The sequence below is a fragment of the Leguminivora glycinivorella genome, chromosome 13 (assembly GCF_023078275.1).
Source record: "Leguminivora glycinivorella isolate SPB_JAAS2020 chromosome 13, LegGlyc_1.1, whole genome shotgun sequence".
NCBI lineage: Eukaryota > Metazoa > Arthropoda > Insecta > Lepidoptera > Tortricidae > Leguminivora > Leguminivora glycinivorella.
Window position 1 is genome coordinate 10,181,183 of NC_062983.1, and position 18,775 is coordinate 10,199,957.

General features: G+C 36.0%; 1 protein-coding gene across 1 annotated transcript; it reads left to right on the forward strand.

The window, feature by feature from the left end:
* Nucleotides 1-696: 696 nt before the first annotated feature.
* LOC125232723 (zinc carboxypeptidase-like) lies at nucleotides 697-12,494 on the forward strand. The gene is made up of 9 exons (XM_048138481.1): nucleotides 697-737; nucleotides 2,984-3,205; nucleotides 3,910-4,102; nucleotides 4,347-4,413; nucleotides 4,939-5,141; nucleotides 5,746-5,830; nucleotides 8,484-8,538; nucleotides 9,410-9,562; nucleotides 12,482-12,494. The coding sequence occupies exons 1-9, from the start codon at nucleotides 697-699 to the stop codon at nucleotides 12,492-12,494; spliced, it is 1,032 nt and encodes a 343-aa protein (XP_047994438.1).
* The last annotated feature ends 6,281 nt before the right edge of the window (nucleotides 12,495-18,775 follow it).

Genomic DNA, 18,775 nt, shown 5'->3' on the forward strand with positions numbered 1-18,775 from the left:
AAAGTGCAAAATATTTTGAGAACTGCTGATAATATGTCTACCTGTCTTGTTAAATTAAAAAAAAAATCATTAAATTTTATTCATTGACATAGAAAAACCACTGAAATATAGGTCTATGAGAAAATCTAATCTACAATTTCATTTTTATTCACACTCTAAAAAGGATTTACGTGGAACGCGAAAAAGAATAATGCTGAGAGGAGCATGATCACTATGATACTGCATTACTTTTTGTCAACGTGACTTTGACTTATGTTGAGTAAATATGGCAAAGAGCATTGAATCACTACGAATCAATATGGTGTAAATTGTGTATGACTATCGAGATCTTATTAACAAAATGTTTGATTTCATAATGTCTTCAGAAGAGCCTCGTGGAAATAAAACCTTGTTATAATACCCCTTGTTATACCAAACGGTATAAGTCAGGACGTGTATGTAATTTGAAGAGACAATGCATTTAGCAAACATAACGTTTCTTATTTTTCTGTTTCTGAAAAATGTGCTGCCAAATCATACAGAGACCATCTACTGGTTCATGTGGTTCCAAGCAATGAAGCTGAATTGGAGTTTTTCAAGTCAATGGATAAGTTTTACAATGCTACATTTTGGAGGAGACCAGGCTTGGTCGATAGACCAGTTGATTTTAGTTTGAGTCGATTAAATTTTGCAGATCTTATAAGGGATACTAAAGACATGGATATTGAGTTCGTAACTATTATCCGTGATCTGCAAAGGTAAGTTAAATATTACTAAAGATAATATGATCTGATCTAGTATCAACCAAACTCGATAAACTCTCAATAAGTTACGCATTCAGTATTTAATTCTAGCAGGGAAATGCTTTCGTAGTTTAAGTAAATATAAAAACACTAATGGTAATCACGTAAACTTTAATCAGCAACTGTGAACAGTAGACTATATTAATACGACATTAATTTTAAGTCTAAAGTAGAAAGAAGTTCTAAGAATAACTAAGAGTTAAGTACCAATTTATAAACGCAAGTTAGGACGCGAATACAAACTGTGAACAACTAATAAATAATAGTAACTGTAGTCAAGACTACCTACTATGTTGATTCATATTTTTGATAATTTTAAAACAGAAGATTGTTATTTAGTCTTTAACCTGTTAAATAAGAATAATCTTAATTATGAGTTCAATCCTAGAAATACTATAGTCAATGCTTTAAATACCTGTGGGTACATAAGTCACCAAACGCTAATTACGCTCATTCGCTAGAGAAACGCACCTGTTATTGTCGCACTAAATGTTAGTATAGTCTACTGTTAAAGTTTACTGCCGGCGTAGCTGAATGGCAATCGTCGACGCCAGACGTCGACAAAAATGCAGCCTGCACGGGAAGCATGGTCGCGCGATAGACGATAAATAATGCGAAACTTACAAATAGTGCGATAGGGAAGGCCTGCTATTTTATCACTTATCCCGCGACCATAAATGCCTGCCTGGTGCAATACGCAAGAGCGATAAAGATATATAGCTACGAAATAGATATTATCGTGAGCGTTTGTGCATACGTTGTGGGTACGTACCCTGATTACCATAGTGTTTTTTTTTTAATTACCTACATCTCGTCGCAGTATAATAATACTACGAAAGCATTTCCCTGCTAGAATTAAAGGCTGAATGCGTAACCTACTGACTATTCAACAGCGGCGAATACTAAAAAATTAACTTTGAGCTTGTTGCCAAAGTATTAGTAGATCGTTTTTAAGCAAATATTGTTTCTTTATTACAAAACTGGATATAAAATAGTCTTATTCTTTTTTGTTTCTAAGATAGCTTAGATAAATAATACACTGCATTAAACTAATGTCTATTCTATGCCATATTAAGTACGTTTTGACACATTTTTCCAGTTTTTAATTGTAAACTTAGCACAACATTTGTACCATTTCGGTTACAATTACGCCCCGGTTTTGTATAAAAATCATCTAAGACCGTCATTTACGACCCTATCAAATCATGGGTGTAAAGGAAGTTAATAGCTTTTGACGTGTCCTTTACAACCATCTATCTTCTAAATCGTTTAGTTTATCACTACGGTTGTTACACTAGGTTAAAGATACTCGTAATCTGCATATTTTTCTTATACACGTCACAAATATAGGTCAAAAAAACAAAAAAGTGGGTTTATCTTTCTCTTGGAAACCTGCATTATATGTCCTTTACGACAATTCAATGATATGAATGATTTATGAATGATTTATTGCGTATATGTTAATTCAGGTTACAATAGCAGGTACAGGTGCATATTATAAAACAGTTCCACTGAACAATACCTTTACAGGTGTATACGCTAACATAACTTACACTAATAAAATAAAAATAAAAGAATACAAGAATTACAAAATGTCATGACATGTCAAAATATATGGTAATGTAAATTATAACGTATTAAAATAATTAAAATGAAATTGTAAATAATTATGTGTTTTCAGCATCCATATATTCTTTTAAACTATAAAAACATTTGTCTATAAGCCAATCATGAACTGAATTTTTAAATGTATACAAGTCAAAAGTCTTAAATGTATCGGGTAATTTATTATAAATATCAATGCACATCATAAAGCTATTTTTAGAAGTTAATGCCAGTCTTACATAGGGTTTGTACAATTTGTGCTCGTATTGGCTCCTTACTATTCTAGAAGACATGTCTTGAACAGTTTTAAACATGTATATGTGCTTATAAACAAATATACATATTTCTAAGATATACAGGCTATATAATGTTAAAATGCGATATTCAATAAAGTAAGGACGACACGATGATATGAAGCCATTTACATCGGCATACATTGTTCTTGGTGTTCCTGAAATAGGCTTTTCTTAGACTTTATTTATCTTATACGGAGTTGTAGATATCTTTCATCTGCTACAATTATAACCGTCTTGTTTTCTTAAAGCCAGAAGGGTTATGTATTTCTTGTATATTAACGTGATGGTTGAAATTTTCAGTGCATTCGACAACCAAACCATCAAACCGTTATATATTAGGCGAAGAATGGAGTCTTTCGATTGGCGGAACTACTATAGTGTTGAAGACATTTTTAGTTGGCTCAGGGATCTTAGTGAAAAGTTTCCAAAAGAAGTCAAATTGAGTAAGATTGGAGAGAGTGTTCAAAACAGGAATATACTTGCAGTCACAATTGAATTAGCGCCACCTACACTGAGGAGAAGGTACGCTGCAAATAAGTCAACAAGCAGAGTGTATGTTGTTGACTTTTATAACTTACAATACATATTTTAGCAGGATTTGCTACTGGTGACCCGTGGTGGGTGGTTTCCCGTGTGATGAGTGGTTAAGAATTTCACCACTCCTTCCCGTAGGTGTCGTAGAAGTAGACTGTAATATGATATGGGTATTGATAACTATGCCTTAAATAGTGGCGTAGGCGAGAATAGATGCTGGCAACCTGTTTTGCCAAGAGTGGCACTGAAACTTGAGTACTTCGTGTGATCTGCTTACTTCTTTATGGGATACAGGCGTGATTGTATGTATGTATGTACTCGTATGTTGCTAATTGGTATAAAACAGTCAATATGTCACTCCTTTTCAAACTTTCAATAAAGAGGCAGACGATTCACCTGATAGAAGCCGACGCTCATTGACACCTGGCACTAGAAGAGTAAGAAGCATGTTGGGGGCGTTTCACACTGTTGCAACCAAGAACCTGGTGGGCACTCGTGAACTTTACTCAGATGCTGAAGAACCCGCTGGGCGGGTTCTCGCCATACAACTGTGTGGTTATAAATTACCAGTGGTTCCTGACGGAGTGCGCCATTTTAAGTCCGGTAGTGAATGCGTTAAAAAAAGAGTACGCTTTTTTCTCGAATGTTCGTCTTCTTGATAAAGTTTTCCTAATTAATTTGTTTTCTTATAGATCCGTGGTGGTCGTTGAAGGAGGTTGCCATGCCAGAGAATGGATTTCACCTGCATTCGTTACGTATTTAATAAATAACATAGTAAACTCTAAAAAGTCCACCAATGAAGAATTGAAGACGGTAGCTCATGCGCATAAATGGGTCTTCGTTCCTCTACTAAATCCAGATGGATATGCTTATTCACAAATGACTGTGAGTATAAATTTAATTCCCTTAGTATGGTATACACTTTTAACAAATTTTGGGTGGAATCTTTACTGAAGAACTTTTCCTATGGGACTAACCCAGAAATCACAAAATAAATTGACTGTTTCAAATATTTTAGCTCTCTGACCTTGACATTTTAAATGGAAAACTAAATACTTTTATTGGTATTTAGGGGTTAGTCCCATAGTGATAGTTGATAATAACAACTGATTTTTATCATTTTTTGTAGGATCGTTTATGGAGAAAAAATCTCAATGGTGTTGATTTAAATCGAAATTTTGGTGTCGCACACGGGAGTGAGTATCTATTAGTTTAACCACGTTTTGAACGTATTGAAGGCTTTATAGTTTACTAACATTTGCCCGCGGCTCCGCTCGCGTTAGAAAGAGACAAAAAGTAGCCTATGTCACTCTCCATCCCTTCAACTATCTCCACCTAAAAAATCACGTCAATTCGTCGCTCCGTTTTGCCGTGAAAGACGGACAAACAAACAGACACACACACTTTCCCATTTATAATATTAGTATGGATATGGATTTGACTTTGACGGTTATATTGGCGACGCATGATAAAATGCTGGCTTAGTTTCTCATTGAATCCCAGTTAAGGATAATTGAACAAAATGGATGTCATAGTCTTCCGTAAACTGCTCTGATTTCGACATGTTACTGGCGTCATGTGGCGAATTTGAGTTGTTGATTGTTGTCATTCCAAATTTGTTTGTCAGTCAGTCTATATCTGGTCACCACGGAAATTGGAAGTCATGACAATTGCTAAGTGTAGGTGAAATATTTTAATTTAATGATTTTATTTGGTAACAGGGTTTGGTGCACAAGCAACAAAAGAATCTGAAGATTATTGTGGAGACGCACCTTTCTCTGAGCCCGAATCGTCAGCATTAGCATCATTTTTAAGAGACCATAGCGACACGCTGGAGTATTATATTTCTTTTCATTCGTACGGCCAGTACATTGTTATCCCTTACGCGTTTGAAAAAGAGCATATGGATAACTATGATGTTGTGGTAAGTAAAGATATTTTCCCCTCACTATAGCGAGGAAACTACAACGCAAAAAATGCGTTTATCACTGCTTATAGTGGTTCCACAGGTGGTAAATCATCTTTATTACTAGGTTCACCTACTATTATCAATTTGAAAGCAGTTAATTTGACTTTATTCAAGGTCAAATTACTTTACCCACTAGTGGATAAAATGCGTTTTTACCCTCTGGTATTAAAGGACAAAACACGTGTTTCCGAGCTAGTGAGGGGAAAAGATATAATTTTATTTTCTCCGTTGATGATGATGATGTGTCGTCGTATCGTAAGCCCTCATTATAGTTTAGTGTTGCCCCCTAAACAGAGTTTTGCGTATTATTCACTTTTGACTTTTATTTTTTTTTTTCTTTTAGTGACTTCTAACTGGTAGTATTATGGTTAAAAGAGATGCAGGCAAACAGTTTTGTTTAACCCCTATTGTTTCCTTGATATGCTTAAAAATGAAGTTTTGGTGTACTATTCCTACCCAACCGTTACGACAACATATAAAATCATACCTATTGAATGATATGTACCTATTATTGAATCACCACCACACATACACAATGAAATACTATTTACTGTTTCAGAAACCGTATGCTGATAAAATAGCAACACGGTCATCCAAAAATCACGGTATCCATTATTTTGTAGGAACTGCTTTTGATACGGTGGGCAAGTATTTTTGAAATAATTTATTTTCTTTCTTAAAAACTAGCCGGGCTGATAATCGTTCGCATACACGTTATCTGTTTATGCCGGATTATTAACGAAACATTTTCAGAGTCACTTAACAGCGTTTTTGTTCCTTCATACGACTCGTCTTGGTTTGTTTAGTGTTTACCCAATCTGCTGAAATAGCCAAGCGACGATTGCTACGGTAACGATACGTTTTGTGTCTTTATATCGCTCTTTAATATTCGTACGACAGTGACAAATAATGCTATTGCTGTTCTTAAGACGCTGACAATACCCAATGGCCTTGACGCTAGCGTACACTCTCTATTCGCATGCGAGTAAGTGAGAGCGCGATGTCACTAAAAGAGGGCGGCTAGGTACAAAAAGTACGGAAAAATATTAAAATAAAATAGAAAGATGCATTATTTGTGCAATATCGTCACTACTTTTAAAAAAACTTGTATCTTCGTCTGTCAATGAAAAGAAAATTGTAGTAAGTATGTATGGAATGCATATAGACTTACTGCGTTTTAACTTTGAGGAACAGCGTGAGATACGAGATTTTTTAATAGTAGTGACGATATGCTTCGTTAGTGTTTTAGATATGTATATTTTTGTTATTTTAATTTTAATTAAAGACAACTAAGGTCAGTGTGGGGAAGACCAGACACCCGGAAAGACCGTCTATTGACTATAACTTTTTTGTTTATATATCTACGCTTCTCACACCTCTGGAGGTATAGCAGTTTTTCATCCTTAATCCATTGGTCTTCAATACATATCCCTAGGACGAACACTAGTTAACAATAAACTTGTTTCTCGTTTCGAACTCAAACATCGAGTTCAACATGGTTCCGCAAAAAAATAAAATAAAATAGAAGCTGTCGGAATATTTGTATATCATGTATGTAACGCAGTCATTTAATAACCGTTATTTCTGACTAGTACTATTATTCTACTCAAAACGCGCTCAATTTCTAGTTTTATGTTCTGAAATATGTAACTTAAAAATTGTGCCTAGTCAGAAAGTCCGGCATAAAAGAGAAAGGCAAGACCGGCATATGATAAACAAGGAGTTACCAACCTTTTTCAGGCTTTATTGGACATAAGTCGAGTGTAAACAATATCAATATATAGGTACGTTTTTGGCTTATGATAGTTGTACCGTTTTTGATTTTAACTTCAAAATACAGTTTTGATAATGATTCGTATAGTATTACTAAAATCATTGGAAAGTATTAAGTAAAAATAAAATATATGTGACATGGTTGTGAAGAATGATAAGAGGTGAACAGAAGTAAGCCTACACTGCATTATTCATCATCATATTTAAGTTGGTAGAATTATCGTAAGCTCTAACCGTTTTTTATTATTTTTGTTTAAGTATATCTAGATTGTGCAACATGCGGCGACAAATATTTCAAAAGAGAGTAGGGTTTCCAGTTGGTCATTATTTTTATAATCAGCATTACCTAACAGGGACCGTATGGGTACCCTTTAAAACGGTTTTGACACTTTTGACCGACTATTTTACGGCTACCCGACCGTTAATTGACATTGCTGGCTGTCACTTTGACAAAAAGTCGTCATGGGTGTCGTCAATATGTTTTCGGGGCTGGTAGCTCAGGTAGGTGGTAACTCTGGTAGTAACTATAGAAAAAAAAAGCATTGCTAAGAAATGTTACCAAACCAATTCACGTATCTTAATATCCTATTAGCTTTTCTTAATAAAAAAGTTTCAAAAACAGATAAGTAGTTGGATTTATATGAGCCTGTAATATCGTGACTAAATTGTATCGCAGGTGTTCGTTGGGAAAACAGTATTATGCAATATCTGGACCTGAAAAGAAAAGGTTATGAACCCCATCTACGGGACTTATGCCGGTCTTGCCTTATAAATAGAAAAATGCTTATATATTCAATATTTTAACATTATTTGATTAATTATCTAGCACATTCTGCCCTGTTATTACGTAAAATAACAATGATCATGATTTTGGAACCTAGTCTCATATGAAATTACGCGACAACAAGCACTAGACGGTCTTTCTGTACTCATCGCGGGAGGACGGTCAACCCGCCGAGCCTTATAAAATGTGATTTTTATGACTTAAAAGTACTTTATTTCACCAACATATTATAAAAGCTTTGTAAAATATAATATTTGCTATCTCATAGGACCATGCGCATTACGTCAAACTACATTAATTATAGAGTTTTATCCACTCAAACTTTATTTCAAATAAACTATGCCGGTCTTGCCCGCACTGACCTTAAGTGAAAAATTGAACGACATAGAACCGTTTAATGATGAACTCGAGACCAATCTTTGCAATTTTTTTTTATCGAGCCGATTTCTTTAAATCGTATATCGAGTACGGCTATGTTCTTTGAAATATAATGAATAATAACATATAATTTACTTGCCTTGCTAAAACTAATAGTTTGTCTTAAAAAACTGCGCAAGTAACATAAATTTTGCGCAATTGGGTGTTGTCAGCCCCTTACAGTAACTCTCACAATTTCGTGTATGGTTTACAGTGCCACAGGAAGCTTGGCGATGTTTGTATGTGTGACATAAAGCGTTGAAAAAGCGTGCTTTTCCATCAATATCATGATAATAATTAATAACTAGGAATCTGTTTTTTAGGTTACCTTGCCTCGGGTGTAAGTTCTGACTGGGTGAAAAAATCTTTAAATGTCCCGTGAGTATAAGTGTTATTGATTTAAAATAAGAAGACGTTGTAGTATTAGCAAATCACTTTATTAAAATAAAATATAACACAAATATACAGTTAATGTGTACAAAGACAAAATTATCCTCTAAAGGGATCTCTTCCAGATTGAAGAAAATGTAATAGCATTATGCTCGTACTTAAACTCAATTCTGATAATAAAAAAATGTCCCAATTGGTACGTCACGCAAAGGTCACATGCATGCATATTATAATATTCTAGCTAAAGATGACGTAGGCACTAGAAAACACAGTATAAGGACGACTTAGTAGTAATTCTTCTAACAAATTTTGCGCCGCGCGGTTTGTCCTTGAGTAGCGCTCTGTGCGAGCGAGGTGCAGAGAGTACATGCGGATCCGGATGATGCCGGTCCCGTCAGTACGCGCCGCGCTGCGTGGTGCTGTGTCGTGACCAACAAAATGGTCCCGACGGAAGACCAGCGCTGACCCTCGGGTTAGCATTTTATGCTGAGTCGGGACCATTTCGTAGTAACTTATACCTACGTTTAATTTCTTTTATTTGCTGTTTCTGTTTTCTTACTTGTGTATTTTGTAGTTATCACGAATAAATAATTGATTGATTGATTGATTGCTGCCAAGGTCGCGAGCGGCGTGTGCGAGAGAGCCAAATACCGATCGCGGGAGATTGGCTTGGCTACTGAGTCGTCCTTATACTGTGTAGAAAGGGACCTGCTTCGTAATGAAGCGATGACGAATGCTGACAACTTTGATTAGAATAAGCAGTGGAAACTATAGATTCAGCAAAAGAGAACGCCCATTACGTAATGTCAGACATTATAAAGATTTTACCTTGCATCTGACTATTTACTTTTATTTTCAGTTACACAATAACTATCGAGCTTCCCGATCAAGGTTTCTACGGGTTCGCGTTGCCCAAGGACAGAATTTTGCCCACATGTGAGGCCACTATGGACTCCATACTACCCTTCCTGATGGCCCCGAAAAAAGGTGCTAAGCTTAGACACAAAGATCCGTATTTTATACAAGATAGTGGATCTGAACGGCACAAGAGTTTCAAGGTTGTGTATTTTGTGATACCAATATGTATTTTTATGGGTGTTTTGAAATAAATTTATTTTCTAAACAAATAAGTTTATTATGTTCAGATATCTGAGGTCAGTATGTATCTGAGGTACCTAATTAAAAGATTCATTTGTTAACCTGTTGTGTCCCAGACCGGACAAAGGCTTCCCTTTTTTCCCCATGCGTCTTGGTCTAAGGTGTAATGTTTGGCCAATCTTTTCGAAAGACGTTAAAGTTGTGCCGCCATCGCCATTCCTTGGCGGTCTTAACAGATTACTAAGTTAAATGAATAATCCATAACTTAATATTATAAATGGGAAAGTGTGTGTGTCTGTTTGTTTGTCCGTCCTTCACAGCAAAACAGAGCGATAAATTGCCGTGATTTTTTAAGTGGAGATTGCTGAAGGGATGGAGATTGACATAGTCTACTTTATGTCTCTTTTTAACCATTTCCCTAAACTGTGGTGTGGAAGTTTGTATGGAACATTCCGCAATTTTCGAATTGAACACGAGCGAAGCCGCGAGCAAAAGCTAGTATACTTATAAAATATAAACTCACGCTTCTATTACCAATGCACATGAAATTGCTCGAGTTTAAAGCACACTCACAGAAAACTAAGTACATCACACAGAAAACTTCTGCAACTCCCATAGGAGGAAAAAGGGGTGGTGAAATTTTTAACCCGTAACCACACGACTATTATTGAATATTTATTATAGGGAATATTCGGCAGAACGGTCCTATTAGAATTTTGTAAAACGAAATTGTTTATTCAGCCAATCTGTTTGTACTTCTTTCTAGTTAAAACTTAATATCGAACATGACCTTAAATGGATTCCCAGTATATTTTCACACCTCGTATAAGATTCATATCCGTACAATGATTAAGATACAAAGTTCATCCACATCCTTTTTCTTTAAGATAATTGAGACAGAAATAATAATCCAATAAAAGAAATAACCGATTAATTCACATACAAAAGAAAGCAACGCCCTGAAAACTGGACAATTACTATCCATCAAGCTATATTGAAACATAAAGCAGAGCCACACAGCTCCAATTCATTTGTATTAATCCAAAACGATACTCATGCCATTAATGATGGTAGCATTTGTCCAATAAAGGAAGGTCTCTCAGAACGCGTGTAATCTAAAACAATTTGTTCCGTGGATTTAAATGCGGGGGTCTAAGTAAAATGGTCAATGCTACCAAAATAAATGGCACTAGATCACGTGATATGACGATTTGTCGTGACGCCTAAACGATTATACGGGTCATTACTCATATTACCACCTTTGATAACATCATTTTTGCTTCCATTACTGAATTTATTGGGCACCAAGAAAGCAGATGTGGTGCAATTATTAAATTGCTGATTGTGATTAAATAGGTTTAATCACGATAAGTTCCACATATTTTATACAATATTTTGATGTAAATTAAAATTAGTTTGTGATTCGAAAGATAAAATAAAAATGCGTACCCAATGTAAATTAATATTCTAAAAGAGATTTATTGGCTTGATATCCAACACGCACTATTTGAAAACTAAATAATTGATACCGGAAACAACCAATGAGAGACATTAGGAATAAGAATTGGGTGTTATTTGTATTTTCAATATCTGGTTAAAAAACATAAAGTGAAGCATGGCAAGACCATCTATGGGGCAAGAGGTACACTTCCAAGGAAACAAAAAAAAATGTTCGAGATATCTACTTAAATATTTATTTACAAGCATTACATACTTACCTAGTTTAAACAAAGTTCTCCACCGAAAAAAGTTTTATAATGTGAACTATTAACATAAATTGACTCTTTTTGGCACAAAAAATAATAATTCTTCTACATGCAAAATGCATGCAAGAGCTATGAGTACTGTGACGTACCTAATGTTTGTCGGTCTAAGCAGGTTTTGAACTTTTGACATGCACCATCAAGACGATTAAAATCATAACAACAGAATGTATTTAAACTCAAAAACAAGTGCTTTAATATATTTCAAAACGTCTTTAAAAGCGCTCCAAAATCTGGGTTAAAATCATAAATTAAACACACCCATTGTACCGAGTCCAAGTAGAGAACTGAAGTGGGACACTCGGGCTTTGGCAAGAACTCTGCTGTGTCTTTAAATTCCCGACTTAATTCGTATTCGGCTGTAATCATTAAGCTAACGAGACATGCTGGCTTTGAATTTGTGCAAAATGAGATACTATCGCGTTTTGAGCTGAGATCGCGGAGTTTTGAAAATGTTGCATTTCATCAGGTTTTACGGTCAGATTTAGCGAAAATTGGTGCAAATATATGTTTCTTAGCAAAAAGTCTTACTTTGTTGTTTGCCATAAGGATGTCATTCATATACAGGTAGGTCGGAAGAAAACTGGACTAGGTTTGATGGGTGACAAAGTGGAACCTTGATTTACACTTTTACATAATAAGATGCCTAAGAAAGAAAATGCCCTGAATTGAAGCCACTGTAAAAATAAAAAAAATGTCCGTTTGTGTCATATTTTACAATACAATGCTAATGCTGTATAGTCCTATTTAAAATTATGAGAATATAATATAATGTTCTATATAAAATTATGCTTCAAAAATATGCAAACTTTAATCATGCTTTTCACATTTTTTACCATCTGCTACATTACTTTTGTTTAGAAGCTGCTATCTTTGGTATCTTTTTACTTTACCCGTGTTTCCTAGAATTAAGAGATTTCTCTAAATTAGCCCAGTTTTAATACACAATGCACTCTGCTTGAGATGTTTCCCGAGCTACCACCGCAAACTTTTCTGGCTCCTTTCCAATTGACTTATTACCTAACGAATTTTATCTTATTCCTCGATATAGAATTTACCCTCTCTTACAGATTCAAGGTGTAGGACAAGGAGGGCTGATATTCTTTTCGATTGGTTAGTCCCGAATGTGCCCGTGGGATTAATTGAATAGAACACGGGGACTTCTCCGGTCTAACCTTTTCTATTTAATAAGACGCTTGGGTGGATACTTTTTTGCTGAATGCACTCATTTGGCTTAATTGATTTGGGGTTTAAGCTCTCTAAATGATAAAAGATAATCTGAAAAATTTCTAAGAAAACTAGCACTGTAAAAAGTACATTTATATGATACAATGGCATTAGGTTAATATTTTAGTCATCGCGTTTACTTGTCAATGTTATCAACATTCTCACTTAAAACAAATATATTCCAATTTTACGGGCAACCTGCAACTTCCTGACTAGTTTTTGGAAACTAAAAAGAGTTATTACGAGTTGGTGCAGTCATAATAACTATCATCACAAATTGGCTCAGCAGGCCTTACATCGTCAAATCTACGTAGGTACCTAAATAGAACACTGAATTCAAATCCATCAAACCGAACTTCAATTTGCGAAGCCCGATACTCAATTACACCAATCAGATCGCGCTTGGATCAGCGCCAGATGTCTAATTGGTGGGATTCTTGTGATACATTGGTAGTGTTTTGTTTATTCCTAACTTCGTTCCGGTTCGTATACTTTTTGAAATTGTTACGGTAAGGGCTGATCGGTACGAGAAATCGTATGTGAGTTTTAGGACAAGGTTAAAACATATTTCCACATAATCCAACAAATCCAATTCTAATCCAAATCCAAATCCAATTCGCAAAAAACAGCGCTGGTGACCTGAAAAAGCGCTGGTAGCGGTAAGAGCGTGCGACATTCGATCTGAAGGTCGAGGGTTCGAACCCCGGCTCGTACCAATGTGTTTTTAGAAACTTATCTGTGGAATGACATTAAATTTGCCAGTCGCTTTTTGGTGAACGAAAACACCGCGAGGAAACGGCCTAGTTACCTTTCGGGTTGGAAGGTCAGATGTCAGTCACTTTCGTAAACTAGTGCCTACGCCAAACATTGGAATTAGTTGTCAAAGCGGACCTCAGGCTCCCATGAGCCGTGGCAAATGCCGGGATAACGCAAGGAGGATGATGAATCCAACATTCGCAAGTATCTTTAACCAGAACCCTAAGAGAAGGCAGTTTTTTTTCTTAATAAATATTTATACACAATTTCCTATTTGCTAATCTAAACCTCTGTTCCGTCTATCAACTGACCTCAAATGGTCTCAAAAGTAACTACTTCAAAAACCGTTTTTATGCTTTAATGAAGCGTCTAACCGCCAAAGAAGTTTAAGCGGCCAATAAACTATTCACGGCATCTAACTAAAAGAAACTTTCGAAAAACGTCCAAACATGCCCTCCGGGGCCCGAGTTCTAAATCGAGGCAGACATCTTCCGGGACCAGTATAAGCAAACTTACCTATCCGGGTGGGAGGGCGCCACTTTCCGCCAATTACTCTGAAGTTAGTACTTGAATATGTTAGTTCCTGTTTCGGCCACCGGCACAGGTAACGTTGTACGTAGATAATAAATTCATAAGTGAGGTCTGAGTTGAGTCTGGCGTGTCTGACTGAAACAATCTGTGGTGTACCTAGGTTTATTCGTTAAGATCGTTTACAAATCTAAATTTAAACAGAACCTTATTCGATGTAAAATAAAACACAATGTCTGTTGTATGGGTAGCAAACCTGATGGGGCTATTTTGTATTTTGCGTTGTTTGAATACACGGTACATCACAAATTCAAGGCAAGGAGCAAAGTGGCTAATGTAATGTTTACTCTTGGATATTGCCCAAAGATACCGAAAACAACAGTGAGATACATAGATTCTATCTAGACACGCGGTAGCAGCTGTCAAGGCACTGTGTGTAATATTACACGAACCATTTGGAGCCATCTTTGACCCCCTCATAATTCAAAAAATATTTTACATAAACGTTTCAAATTTGGCTCGTATATTGACACTTGCGAATACATAAATGTGCTCCAAATTTCAAAAAACAACTCACACGGTTGTTTAGATAATAACGTCCAAAAATCGTCATTTTTATCATATATACCTATACCTATAGACATAAACTCTAACCCAGTTCCATATACCATATACACAGAAAAAAAATCAGAAATTGGTAAATTTTTATTATTTTCGAAAAGTGATATGTTCAGTAAAAACATGTTTAGTAGTCCTAGATTTTCCAGTAAACTTAGTGAATATTAATAAGCGTTCCCGTAGCCTTAAAATACCTACAAAAAGTAATGATATCCCATAAAAAACATAAATGTGAAATGAGAGCCAAGTTCAATAATATGATATATGCCTTGGTTGTTCACTTGGGTGCCAAGTTCAATGGTCAGTCCTGAAATGTATTTACTATTTATAACAACATAAAATACTTTTATTATATACTTTTACTATGGAACCAATGCCGAAATCGCAAAAAAAATTTGGCTGTTTCATACATTTCGACTGTCATGAATGTCATGATACCGCTCATTTCTACAGTGGCCTAGGGGTTCCAATTGGTGGACTGTACCGTCGCCATCAAATTGAGAAGATAAATCGGAGCGGTCGAGTTGGCCATATTTAAACAATAAAAGTCATGTGGTGGGCAAACATTTATTAAGGGCCAAATATGAAGGAAGATTTTTGAGGCAAGCCAGATTTACACCAAAAATGCATTTTTACTACAGTGCAGGATCATGTAGCGGGCCATACTTTGCCCACCACTGCTCTTGGCATTAGTGTCATCAAATATTTTGCACACCAAAGCTGCTCCGATATAAAAGGAGTAGGGACTTTCATATTATTGGAACAATGTGGCTACCTCAGCCAATTCCACAGCGCCCAGTCACCCCACAAATCATTCCCCCAAAACAAGAGTACAGACATTAGACACAACAGACGAACGGACAAAAACGCAAGTGTAAATTACACGTGGCATTAATCACGGACTGCCACAATAACATGGTTGACTTCATCTTCGAATAATTCTCTTTGTTCAGTCGTTGCCGTTTTTACTGCTGCCTTAAGGCATGAGATTTAGCGGAAAATTTGCAATTTGCAAATCTTCAACCACGAGTAAATAGAGGTAATAGTAGTAGGGTAGGTATCTATATTTTTTCTAGTGACTTAGTTCTTTGTTTTTAAAGCAGGTACAAAGTTTTGCGCACTTTTAAAATAAACGCATGAGATAACCGGGCTGATGATCTGATGTCGAATAAAAATATGCTGGATTGGTGCAAAGGTGTAATTTTATTATTAAATTATGGTGTAATAGTTACCTGCTGGCTGACTGCTTTCCGATTTATATTTCTCCGCTGGCTCTTATTTTCGTGACCTCTTTTCTCGCATTGTTTATATAACAACAACATCGTCATAACGGCAAGATATGACTCAAAATCATTTTCTACATCTTATTTTATTAATAGTGTTCTCTTTCAGGTCGCTGAGTTCATACGATTTGTTGTCAAGTTGTGCTTAAATACCTCGTTGGTCTTCTTTTGTTCGACGTCATGCGACGACGCAGTCGCCACTCCTAATTTCAAATTCGACCGCTTACGTTCACGCTACCGCTTACTCTTCTCCCACACTTCTTCCGTCGTACATCACATCGTGTCGTTAAGGGCAGGAGGTGGTCCGATAAATCAGGGACGTCGTCTACGCTCGCCTGCAGCCGCTAATGCGTGTTGTAATGAATGAGTGCGATTCTAGATTTTTGTTTAAAATTACACGTGATTTAATGAGAAGCTGATCGTTCGGAGGAAAGATAATGGTAGGAATAACGTTATTGAACTGGATTAGAGAGAAAACTTGAAAGCGCGAGTATCATAAGGGTGAGACATAACGTGACGAAGTACAAGCGGAGACATACGAGTATAAATTTAATTGTTTCTGGCAAGTTTTTAGAAATCACAAATGTAGTTCTCTAACTGATATTTTATTTTCTATTGAAATGAATAACTAAATATTGGGGGACACCTTACATCGATCAACCTAGCCCCAAACAGAGCAAAGTTTGTACTATGGGTGCTAGGCGACGATATACATACTTATCCATAGGTACTAATATTATAAATGGGAAAGTGTGTGTGTCTACGGCCAAACGGAGCGACGACGTGATTTTTTTAAGTGGAGATGTTTGAAGTTTGCTACTTTTTGTCTCTTTCTAACGCGTGCGAAGCCGCGGGAAAAAGCTAGTATTATATACATAGAAAAACATCCATGCCTCTGGAACAAATATCTGCTCATCACAATAATAAATGCCCTTACCGACCGTATTCGAACCGACTAGGCTTGGATAAGGTACAGCGGGGCAAATATCGACTGGGGGACAATTGTAACTAATCCATTTTTTCCATTATAACACTATGATATTGAGTTCTACATATATCCACTGAACACGCCAACCATATATAACCGGTGGACACTCTATTTAATAATGCAAACATTGTAAAACATGGAAAACATGGAAAAAATCGACCAGTTACATTTGCCCCCCAGTCGAGATTTGCCCCGCTGTATCTTATAAAATTATTAGATCTGCACTTCCAGGTTTTTCATTTCCAAGCTTTCGGGACAACATATTCATACATTAGTAGACCATGTTAAAGGTCAAGCGGGACGTAATAAAGCAATTTTGACCACTGTGACTGTAATATGATCAAGTTCGGAGAAGTGAGCGGGTTTAAGAAAAAATAAATAGTATGAGCAACGTTTTCTGTACTTCTGTAATGAGTTCAGATTCGATTACGATTATTGGTTCTTTTAAGTATCCGATTGGAGCACTGTTTACTTTCTCAATACATTTTACGCAACATTCTCGCTATCCGGTAAGGTAACCAATTAACCATAGACCAGGTATTCATGCTACACTAATTTGTCTATAATAGACTACTAGACTCATATCTAATTTTGCACAAGAAATGATTGTCTTCTGTAATATTTGACATAAGAAACCAATCTTTAATGATTTTTGGGTATTAAATGTGTACGACGACTAAGTATTTTTAATTTAAAAATGCGAGTATTTTTTTTTTTGGCCACCGAAAACGCTGTCAGCCGTGTAGTGACGTCATAGAATTCATGTCAAATCAATCACTGACACAATGACCTTTATGCCTCGTACTTAAACTGTCAGAAAGTGTTGTTTTCGCACTGAATGACTTCATTCACAGAAATTCTATAGATGACATGGCTGATGTTGTTTTTGTCCGATTACGTAAGTTTTCTTTAAAAATATTTTTTGCGGTTTTTAAGTCATAATAAAATATAGTGATTTTTTTTTTCGGTTAATTGGACAGTAAGTAACAGTATAAGACAAACTTTAAAAAAGGGGTCAAGTAGCCTATAACACCCGCGTGCAAGCTATAGTTGGTGCCCTAAAATATAAGCTTTCCGTCGTTACGTAGGATTATATGCAAGCTAAAAGCGCATACTATATTTAGCAGTATGACAGATAGTAAGCTGGATTAACTTTCGAAATCCTCTGGCACCAAAAAGGCTACAAAATTTAATAATAAATTTAAAACTCGGTGAAAATTTTTAGCCGGAATTTTATCGAAAAATCTAGTTGGAAAAGGTAAAATTACCTAGTTACGAGTAGTATATAATCAAACTATAGTTAATCTGTTAATTACAGTTTAAATTCTCTGGGACAGATCTGGAACAAGGTGTTTGAGGGGTTGATTAAACAAGGAGAATATATTTCCCACCACCGTTTGGACTCTGTCAATAGTACAATTTGATTGGTTCTGAAAATTTCATTAATATTGACCACGTGTCTATCCAATTAAGGATAAAATAAACGATTGTCTTATGTAGATAACATAAATAATTTGGGTAGGTACATAAACACTTTAGTAGAATGTTATTCATATTTATTTTAGGAATGTGAGTCCCATGACATGGACAATGGCAGCATCCACTTGTTGTGCCCCTTACATTTCATCAAAGTATCAAAAGGGCCTCTACGTGTTGGCTTCGGCTCCGCGCACGCCTTCCAAAGGTCCGGGATACCTAATAGTTCTCGTGATGGGAAAGACATAGGAGAACTCTAAGACATGATGGTTTCTCGGGCCTTGGAATAAGAACCTACTTCACATTTTCTGACATAATTCTCAAATACAAAACTTACATGGATAACAAGAACATAATATTAAAATCTAGACAGAAAACAGAAATATGAAGCTCTTTCAAAATTCCAGATTTTCTGACTTTAAATCACTGGCAAAACCAGCCCTTAACTCACTCACCCATAAACGTCCGGCCTTAGTTAAACCAAAGTA

Coding starts and splice junctions, on each gene's coding strand:
- LOC125232723 (XM_048138481.1), top strand. CDS start 697: ATGGATATTGAGTTCGTAACTATTATCCGTGATCTGCAAAG. Junction 738..2,983: donor ATTATCCGTGATCTGCAAAG/GTAAGTTAAATA, acceptor TGAAATTTTCAG/TGCATTCGACAACCAAACCA. Junction 5,142..5,745: donor TGGATAACTATGATGTTGTG/GTAAGTAAAGAT, acceptor TTACTGTTTCAG/AAACCGTATGCTGATAAAAT.